This window comes from Brachyhypopomus gauderio, chromosome 6 (genome assembly GCF_052324685.1).
Source record: "Brachyhypopomus gauderio isolate BG-103 chromosome 6, BGAUD_0.2, whole genome shotgun sequence".
Lineage (NCBI taxonomy): Eukaryota > Metazoa > Chordata > Actinopteri > Gymnotiformes > Hypopomidae > Brachyhypopomus > Brachyhypopomus gauderio.
The window spans coordinates 16218396-16228784 of NC_135216.1; the positions used below are offsets into that span (position 1 = coordinate 16218396).

General features: G+C 43.6%; 1 protein-coding gene across 2 annotated transcripts; it reads left to right on the forward strand.

The window, feature by feature from the left end:
- Positions 1 to 908: 908 nt before the first annotated feature.
- slc29a4a (solute carrier family 29 member 4a) lies at positions 909 to 10140 on the forward strand. Of its 2 annotated transcripts, none has more exons than XM_077009171.1 (11): positions 909 to 1056; positions 3418 to 3657; positions 4561 to 4692; positions 4913 to 5026; positions 5862 to 5990; positions 6192 to 6266; positions 6343 to 6608; positions 7999 to 8128; positions 8464 to 8651; positions 8933 to 9173; positions 9433 to 10140. In XM_077009171.1, the coding sequence occupies exons 2-11, from the start codon at positions 3480 to 3482 to the stop codon at positions 9564 to 9566; spliced, it is 1587 nt and encodes a 528-aa protein (XP_076865286.1). In that variant the 5' UTR covers positions 909 to 1056; positions 3418 to 3479; the 3' UTR covers positions 9567 to 10140. The 2 variants fall into 2 exon arrangements, with proteins under 2 accessions (XP_076865286.1, XP_076865287.1); XM_077009172.1 differs by having other exon boundaries at positions 6343 to 6599.
- Positions 10141 to 10389: the final 249 nt, after the last annotated feature.

Below are 10389 nucleotides of genomic sequence, written 5' to 3' on the forward strand. Positions count from 1 at the left end.
TACAGGTGGTTGTATGTAAATGTCACGCATGAGAGCAAGTTTAACATTTTGTGACCTATTTCAGATTTCTTAAGTCAATTTTCTGTGATGAAAGCTTTTATAAACCACAGACATTTCCATTGCGGTTGCATTTCAAATATGCTAGAATGTGAAGCAAAATGAGGAATTAGCTTACAGCAGTGTTTCCTCCTCCATTATGAGCATCATAATGCTTTCTGGGATGTTTTTCACAGAGGTGTGGTGAATGTGGCGAATGTTGTCATATAAGCTGATAGTTCTCGTGTTCTGTAGCACTTGTCTACTGCCAAATGTCTACTGCCCTGTTTTTGTTCTTTCTCCCCCTCTGAAGTGCAAATGAAATAATCTCTCGAGGTCATGCTTCTCGAGCTCAGTCTTCACCAACTAGTCTTCTAATGACGGGCTGATTGACCTAGCACCAAGCATCAACCTTGTATTGCGATGTACTAAACATAACATTAACCACCACATGGCAAACTGTTCCCATGTGTAAATATTGGATCCCAACAGTGTAACGTCTAAAATAAACCGTTGAAATACGTTGAAATAAAATATTTGTGTTTGTCTGGGTGGGAAGGTTTGACTGTAAAATGCATCCTCAAATTCCTGTTCATTTTACATAATTGTTGTGTATTATGTTACATTTTTATCAAGGTGCGTGTATAACTTTTTGAATCGAGGCGTTAACGCACGCAATTAAAGCTACTGTTCAATAGCTACTTGGTGTGTATTCCATGTAAACGGATGAGTCGATAATGTAAGCAGGTTTGCTGTGCAGGCAGGTCGGGGCTGGATTTGTTGTTACGGGTTTTCTGTGTGTGTGTGTGTGTGTGTGTGTGTGTGTGTGTGTGTGTGTGTGTGTGTGGAGGGGGGGGGGGTGACAGCGCGAGCTCTACACCGAGCGACAGGCTGCAAGTGCACCGCTGCTCTATGGATTCAGACAAAACGCAAGACCACTTCTGATAAATATGTTATAGACCAAGATGATCGTTTTCTGAAGGATTAAAATGTGTGCACGAAGTATCTAATCCATTTCGGGTGAGCTTTAACCTGTTGTTTCGTGATTTAAACGACACGATTTGATGTTACCTATGCATGTGTGATTTGTATTGTTCTTTGATGAATAATGAAATTGCGTTTACAATTTTACGTAATCAAGCCTAAGAATGAATTCAATTACTTATTGAAAGGAAACGCACATGTTTTAGCCGTGAGAATTATCGCGTTTCCAACGGATGAAAAGTGAAAATATTAGACTGTAAGAAAAACATTGGCATTTACAATTTTATTTAAAATGACCCCCTTGTGGGTAATACCTCTGTGTTCTATATCTAAATTATATACCTTTCATTGACACATCTGAATCTTCAGAAAATAAACTACTTCAGATCATATTTTAGGAGTCATTTTGACCAACTGTCAAAACACATCGCTTGGCAGCCAATATACTTAGCAGCTAAGTAGGCTGCACCGTGTTTGTTGTTCCTAAGAGACCATCATCAATTAGGTTACATGGTCGCATCTACATCACGGTGAAAAGGTCTTGTAGGCAACCAAGCGAGGCGCAGTGGTTGACAAATTTTGCCCTGAAGGTGGTTGCATCAAAATGCTTTATTTCTTTAGAGACCAAATTTGAAAAGGAGATATTTCTGGATTTCTCTCCTGTCTTATGAAGGAGACCCATAAAAATATTTTGTTATTGTTAAAGAGCTTGTCAAATGACACTTGACTTGCCAGGTGTTGTTTTTTATTAGCTTGTTATCTTATCTGCAGTTCTTTATGTTGTTGACACGCAATAGCTTAGTCAAACACCCAGAACCTCCACAATGACAGACATGGCAGGTTGATCAAGCTGATTGAGAGGTAACAGTGTTCTGTTCTAAGTCTTTGAATACTGCACAACAGACTGCACCCACGTTCATGATGCTTAGAGTTTCCAGCTTACACACACACACACACACACACACACACACACACACACACACACACACACACACACACGCACACACACTGTGTTCCAAAGCAGTCAGCCTGGCTCATATTTATTAGAATTCTCACTTTAATTGTCATTTTCTCATTTGTGTAATGTTTGTATTGTATGATTCAAGAGGAATATAGATTACATATTCTAAGGAATGATCGATGTGTTGGTGTCATCAGCACCACTTAAATGTCGGAGGATTAAAGACTCATTGTTCATGTGTTGCACCATTTTGTGTGGTCCATGCATTCCTAGCCCAAACTCTCACCAACGTCTAACCTGCTGGCTTTGGGACATTCAAAGAACATTCAGTCATTCAGTCATTATTATCATATTCGGTAATCAAAGCTGAGTATCAGTGTATCCTAAATAGTGTATAAATTGTGTATCCTGTGTGGCATGTAATAGACTTTCAAAGTGAAAGCTGGGGAGGTAGACGCTAGTTCTAATGATCAAACTGAACAGCAAGCAGGACACAATGGGACAGTCTGCCACCACTGTAATGGCATACAGTGTATCACCACTGTAATGGCATACAGTGTCTCACCACTGTAATGGCATACAGTGTATCACCACTGTAATGACATACAGTGTATCACCACTGTAATGGCATACAGTGTCTCACCACTGTAATGGCATACAGTGTATCACCACTGTAATGACATACAGTGTATCACCACTGTAATGGCATACAGTGTATCACCACTGTAATGACATACAGTGTATCACCACTGTAATGACATACAGTGTATCACCACTGTAATGGCATACAGTGTATCACCACTGTAATGACATACAGTGTATCACCACTGTAATGGCATACAGTGTATCACCACTGTAATGGCATCTGGGGTAACACCACTGTAATGGCATACAGTGCATCATCATTCAAAACAGATTGTAGATGGCCTTGTTTGCAATGAAGGGATATTAAGTGAAATGCACAATAACACAACAACCCGAGCATGACGTGAGGCAGGTTTCTGTGGGCCTGGAGTGCTCATGGCACAGGGCCCTTTCATCTCCCCCAGCTTGGACACACCAGAGACCATGATGGTACATTAATCGTCAGTATTCTTGAAATGTGCTCTTTGATCTGTGCAGAATGTGTGTGACCTCAAAAAAACATCAACATAATTCTTGTTAGAGATTTATCTCATGTGTGATAATTAGTGCCATTTAGCTATGTGAATAGACCAATATGGGAGAAATAGTAAACACGCAGGCTGATTATTTCTGTTCTTTATGTGATTTTGAAATATGCATTATACCTTCAAAAGTACAGTATGCATTTTGTATAGATGCTCTGGATTGTCATCTTAACATCTTAACCATTTGTTGCACTATGTGGTACACACACGCGCTTATTCTGTGTGGACTGTGTTATATGTAAATAAGAAGCGTCTTCTTCCACGCAGAGTCGACCAAACTTCCACTGCCACCAAGCACGGCCAGACGAGAGCCGTCTGAGAGCCAGAGTATGGGGTCTAAAGGTGTGGAGAGACGCAGGCAGGCCACGCCCACCCACACCACCCCCACCCAGACCCCGGAGGGAAACGTGGTGATGAGTTTCAGCTTCGAAAGCTACCAGCTCGAGGAGGAGGAGTGCCAGGGCAAAGACATCTCAGACAAAGGCATGCTGGCTCTCTCTGAGCCGGGTGAGATCCTCTCTTGCGTAACTGCTGTGCTGCGTGCAAATCTTACGCTGACTTAAGTGCAGTCAGTGCACACTGAGCACTGCGTGAGGGCTTTGGGTACAAACTGAAGGCTTGATGCCTGAGGGTATGTTGCCATGTAGATTGAATCGCCTGTTGTGAATGAGCAGGGGGTAATCATGTTAGCTTAAATAGGGCAATAATGCTGCTTGGAAGGGCTAGTGAAGCAAAAAAGATCTAAATTTAATATTAGTTAAATTAATATTAGACAATATTGTTAATTCATATACCTCTAATATATGATAAAATGTAATTTTAGCTTTATGTTTTTTATTTAAACAGTGTATTTCCTGTAGTTCATAAGGTAATGAATGCCCACATAAAATTCAGCACAAACTGTGTGAAATGTGCTCCGTTGTGCTCCATTGTGCTGTATCATGTAGATGGCAAATTACTTGTTATGTGTTCTGATAAACAATTTTTGATAAACTGTCCTAGAATCCATAGAGGTAGACTGCTTAAACATGCACGTCTTTCCTTCCAAAAGTGGCTGTGTCATGAGAACGAACTGGCATCTGTCAGGGCCCTGATGACACGCACAGCAATACAAGACAAGCAGAGCAGAATATCAATGATGCTCATACATATGAATGCAAAAAATTGAACCTTCAAGTGACAAAACACACGCTGAGAAGCAGACACGGTAGCACATGTGCACCACATCACACACACAGACGCGGCCACGGTAGCACACGTGCACGACATCACACATGCTTAGAAGTGGACACGGTAGCACACGCGCACCACATCACACACGCACCCGCATCATCACAGAAGTATAAGGAAGCTGCTGCATGTGGGTGTTTTTGCAATGCCTGAATGAATATGTGTGGTTTCTGACCAAAGCGTTTGAAGCGCCTGTACCGGACGACCGTTACCATGGGATCTACTTTGCCATGCTCCTGGCTGGTGTGGGATTCCTGTTGCCTTACAATAGCTTCATCACAGACGTTGACTACCTGCATCATAAATTTGAAGGTACAGCCCGTCGTTAAGAGATTTGAATATATGGAACATATGAGGTGTATATTTGTGTGGCATATGGAAGCCCAGTAATCCAGGTTTCCATTGAAATCTCATTAGACCAATTTAACACTGTGTAGCCTCCATTGTCCCTTGAAGTCAAGCAGCCTGATGAGAGAGATGATGAATGATGGGGAGGTTGGGGATGCTCTGATGTCGTGGTTTTTGTCACTAGGGACGTCCATCGTTTTCGACATGAGCCTCACCTATATCCTTGTGGCCCTTGTGGCGGTGGTCCTGAATAATGTGGTAGTAGAAATGCTCAGTCTGCACACCAGGATCACTGTGGGTAGGTGCGCTACACACACACACACACACACACACACACACACACACACACACACACACAAAGGGACTCTGAGTCGGTTCACTGAGTCCACAGCTAGCCCTCAGGGAGTAGGGAGGAGGGGCTCCATACTCATGGCACACACACTGCTGGCCACGCCAGTCATCAGCACTGAAGGCCTCCTGTCGACAGGCGCCGAGTGAGCCGGTGCTGGTGGTGATGGTGGTGGTGGTGGTGGAGGTGGTGAGTGGGGGACGTGTTGGGTGTGGGAAGCAGACAGCAGACCCTTAGCATATGAAAGAAACAGTTCATTTTCACAACAACAGCCACATTTCTTTTTGACAAGGCACCCCTTTTCCTGTGGAACATTGTTATTATGGCTAGAGAGTCCAGGGGATTTTTCTTTCACAGTTGCTACAGCTGTGCTTAGCCCGTGTTCTCTATGTAATTACACCTCTGTTTGCCACAGACACATTAACATGCAGCTGCATCTTTGTCAGCACAGTGTTATTAATGTCAACTGTAAAGACCTCGAGTTTAGACTCAGGCACAAGCGCCTATCTCAGGTTTAGACTCAGGCATAAGTGCCTATCTCAGGACCTTTCGATATGTTGCTTTGCATCTCATTGAACTATACATGAATGCTTCTTTTGAGTGGGAAAATATGCAACAAACTTTAATTCCAAAGACACATATGCTGTTTTGAATGTTTTGTTAAACTGTCTCTGTCTATCTCCCCCCCCCCCCCCCCCTCTCTCTCTGTATATATATACATATATTATAAATTATTTATTTATTTATGATGGAGTGTGAGTGAGGTAAATGTCACGCTTTGCAGGTTACCTCTTTGCTCTTGGCCCTCTGGTTTTTGTTGGTGTTTTTGACGTGTGGTTGGAGAGGTTCACTACAGCCCAGGCGTATGTCCTCAACCTGATATCCGTGGGCATCGTGGCCTTTGGATGCACAGGTATTGTATTTGGGAACTTGTTAAGCATTGGCTGGGACGCAGTATGTGTGAGGATCTTCCATCCCTCACCTGTAGGGAGGCGTGTGCGTGTGTGTGTGTGTGTGTGTGTGTGTGTGTGTGTGTGTGTGTGTGAGGTGTACGCAGCGCCCTGACCTGTCCAGTGTGCTCATCCGTCTGGTATTTGCTCCATGTTGTCTACAGTGCAACAATCCAGTTTCTATGGCTACATGGGGATGCTTCCAAAACGTTACACACAAGGTGTAATGACCGGAGAAAGTAAGACAACACAGCATTAAGTGTTTCAATTCACACATCCCAACCAAAAGTGCTGATCACTCTCCTCATCTCTAAGGCACAGCAGGAGTGATTATCTCACTCAGCCGGATCCTCACCAAGCTGCTGATTAGTGATGAGAGGAAGAACACTATCATCTTCTTCCTCATCTCCATCGCCATGGAGATGATGTGCTTCATTCTGCACCTACTGGTGCGCAGGACACACTTTGTGCGCTACTACACGGGCCTGGCCCGCCGCGGCCTGGCCCACGCCAAGGACCGCACGCACCACGGCAACCAATACCAGGTCCACCATGATGTCATAGCAGAGGAAGTAAGATTTGTAAGTTTTGTACTGTTAGAATGAAAATGTCAAATGATAAAATAACAGCAATTACAAGCAACATGCTGAAGCTCCACTTTTTAAAAGAATTTTTTTTTTTTGGAAATTGTGAGATTCAGAAGCTTCTTTTCCTAAGGGCTCTCTGTGTTTACAAGATAAATCGCAGCTTACATTCCCTTTAATGCATCTGTGTGCACAGGACACAATCCCCTCTGTGCAACACCTCTGCCATGCCTATTTCCTCTCTATACAAGTCTCCTCTCTATCTAAACCAAAGCCAGAGGTAATGTGCAGTATTATGCCAAGTGCTGCTGTAAAAGTTGCACTGTCCTAGAGTGACTACTGTAATCTCTATTCTTAAATGATAAATATAAAATCACAACTAGCATGATACTTACTATATTTCATTTAATATTTATGATTTACAAAACTATTTTGGATTTAAAATTAAAAGGATATTATACCGTAATGTTGGCATAATGTCTGGACCATGAAACTTGGCACAGATGAGAAATGAATATTTGCCTTCTTTGACAATCAGCTGCTACTGTCTGTTGCTCTGGTGCTGGTGAGAGTGCTCAAAATTCAGAGAGAGAAGAGAACTTGATTTAGTGTTAGAGGCTGTTCAGTTCATTTGCATAAGCACATTGGCATAACAATGTTTTTCTTCTGGGTGACAGACAGAATACTAAGAGCTATTCCTTCATGCTAAATAAATTCCCGCTTTTTCCGAGTAATGGACCAATTGGAACATGTTAATATAACAGCCCATTCTGAAGAGATGACGGCCAGCTCCTAGATAAAGGCCTAGTGATATCCGTTCAGTCTGAACAAAGAAGATATACCATCATTCAGCTATAGGCTAACATCTTAGAGATATGTGAAGAACAAAAGCCACAGAGACAGGCATGACTAGACGAAAACAGATTCTAAAATGTGCCAACAGCCTGCGTGTCCTAATACTTAAAATTATATTCTGCTTTTGTAGTCTTTTTCTTCTTCAACTACTCCTTGCCCCCTGAATCACTATACTTAGTCTTCCCAGACTCCATCATCTCCAAACCTCGGGGCGATTTTTTTTATCTCAACAAATTAAAGAGAGTGGTTTTACAGACTCAGCCAGGCACTTAATCAAGTAATGGCCCTCCGTGCATAGCTTCCGTGGAACTGCTAGCTCGTTGAGAAAGATTCATAATTGCTAAATCTAGTGCATGCAGTTTCAGAACCAGGCAGATCGGAGTGGTGCTGCCTTTTGGTTTTGACATATTTTTTCATTGTCATTTCACGCTTCACTTCCCGCATCTAGCAAATGAGGGCCACCCCTTCCTGTTTGTTATAAATATATAACTTCAGTTCAGTAAAGAGGACTGACCTCATCTCTGTTGTCAAGGGCAATGGTGCAGTGGCAGCATCTCCGGCTGAAGATGGCGCCACTGAGGTCGTTTATGCGGGCAGCAGCACTTATGTGAGATTTGATGTGCCAAAGCTAAAGATTAAAAGGAGCTGGCCAGGCATCAAGGGTAAGATGGCAGGAGCAGTGGCATCACTGGGGCATCTACACATTTACACTGGGAGAACATTTCAGAGTCTTAAAATTGTGCCATTAAAACAAAAAACAAGGATTACACACAAAAAAAAAAAAAAAACAGAAAACAATTTGGGGACAGCCCCAGTGTTGACCACAGAGAGCAGTAAGGATCATAATACACAAAGGTATTCACATGGGCAACAGTATTTTAAAGCTCCAGTCTAGTCACTCACTTATTTATTATGATGTTAAAATACCAACAAATTCATGTCTGTGACATTTTCTCCATGAGGAAACAGCCCTAAAAGGCAAGTGTGTGTCTTTCAGATATGATCCTGCATCGTTATGTGGTTTCCCGGGTGATCTGGACCTATATGTTGTCCATTGCAGTCACCTACTTCATCACCCTGTGCCTGTTTCCCGGCCTGGAGTCCGAGATCCGTAACCCCGCCCTGGGGGAGTGGCTCCCCATCCTCATTATGGCCATCTTCAACATGTCTGACTTTGTGGGCAAAGTGAGCCGCTACATCAGAAATCAGAACAACTGGGCCATGATGCATCCTTGTTTCCTGGGTTTTTCAGTACTGCCTTGATGATTTGTGTAGATATACTTGTTATTCCTTGACTGTTGATCTTTTGGTGAATCATATCAGGCCAACGAGATCCTAGGTGTTAAATGAGAAAAACCAGGATGCATTCTAGGAACAGTAAACGGACATTATCCTCTGATACACGTGTGTGTTTGTCCCGTTGGGAAGGTTCCCCTCCACTCTAATGGCCGCCTGCCTGTCTGCAGATCTTGGCGGCTTTGCCTTACGAGTGGAACGGCGTGCGCCTGCTGCTCTGCTCATGTCTGCGGGTGGTCTTCATCCCGCTCTTCGTCCTGTGTGTGTACCCGGCACCGACGCCGACGCTCACACACCCGGCGTGGCCCTGCGTTTTCTCTCTCCTCATGGGCATCAGCAACGGCTACTTCGGCAGCGTGCCCATGATCCAGGCCGCCGGCAGGGTGCCGCCTGAGCAGAGAGAGCTAGCAGGTACGTGCACTGCCTTCAAGGGACCAAGTCCAACAGGGCTGGCCAGCAAGGCTTGGAGCAGCCAGCCAGCAAAAGGCCAGTGAATTATTGCCATGGGCAGGCACACACCTGCTTTGGTGTGTCGATAGCCACGCCAGAGAGACGTTAGCTGGACCCACATGTGAGAGTACCAAAGCTAAAAAATCGTTTGGTGTGTGAGCTTGTACTCTTTTCTCAGCGGTGGCTCTCTCTGTTTTCTCTGTTTGTCGTTTTTCTGCAGGAAACACGATGACCGTGTCCTACATGACCGGACTGATGCTGGGATCTGTGGTGGCGTATGCAGCCTGCGGCTTCATTGCCCCAGGCCAGAGCCTCCAATCAGAGACGGGCTCAAACTTCACCCAGGGCTATTAGTGCCACTGTGCATTCCATCTCAGCAGATTCCACACGTCCCTCCCTTCCATCTCATTGGGTGCAGCTGTTTCCCATGTAGCAACTCGGCAGTCCCTGCCAGCCGAAGCCAGGCTTTCATCTCAGCTGTGAGGCTGAGCTCTGTTGAATGTGGTGAGGTGGCAGGACACTGTTCACACTGTAAAGAGTCGTATGTACATCGTATGTATGCTTCGTTGTGTTGCTTATATGTGTTACATGAAAGTGTTTATTGTGTATGCTGCCCGGTGACAACGCAGGGTCCTCTCATGTTGCCAGAGGCTGTTTCTTCAATGGCGTCCTCTGACGGCCCCTCCTGTGGTGCTCTGAGACAGGAAACCATGCCCTTATATGGAGGTTTGTTGGGAGACTCCAGTGGCTTTTGGCCTTTTGCATCTACCTTGTCCAGACATCCCGTGTCACTGATGATCTAAATAATGCAGGTTTAAAGCCAAATCCCCAATACACTATTGTCCTTAATTGTTCCATTATGAATGTTATATCTTTTTGCTAAAGCAACTAAAATGCAAACCTCAGTGAATAAAAGCTTTTTTGTATATTTACTTGCTTTCGTCTCCATATTTCAGGCTCTGTGAAGTGTTTTTAAATACCTTTTTCAATATGAAAGGGATTCTTTAAACATAATGTTATAGGGGTTTTATATTGTATATATAGTATAAGGGTTTTATTTTTTATTCTTTTCATGTTAATTTATTTCATTTTTGTGAGTTATTAACCTACAACTTAATAATGACCTTGATAATTTGATGCAAATATTGAAACATGACCAGAAGATGGTGCTGTTGTA

Excerpts from the sequence above, each read along its gene's own strand:
- slc29a4a (XM_077009171.1), top strand. The coding sequence starts at position 3,480 with ATGGGGTCTAAAGGTGTGGAGAGACGCAGGCAGGCCACGCCCACCCAC. Across the intron at positions 5,027-5,861 it reads GCACACCAGGATCACTGTGG|GTTACCTCTTTGCTCTTGGC; the intron begins GTAGGTGCGCTA and ends CACGCTTTGCAG. Across the intron at positions 8,129-8,463 it reads GAGCTGGCCAGGCATCAAGG|ATATGATCCTGCATCGTTAT; the intron begins GTAAGATGGCAG and ends TGTGTCTTTCAG.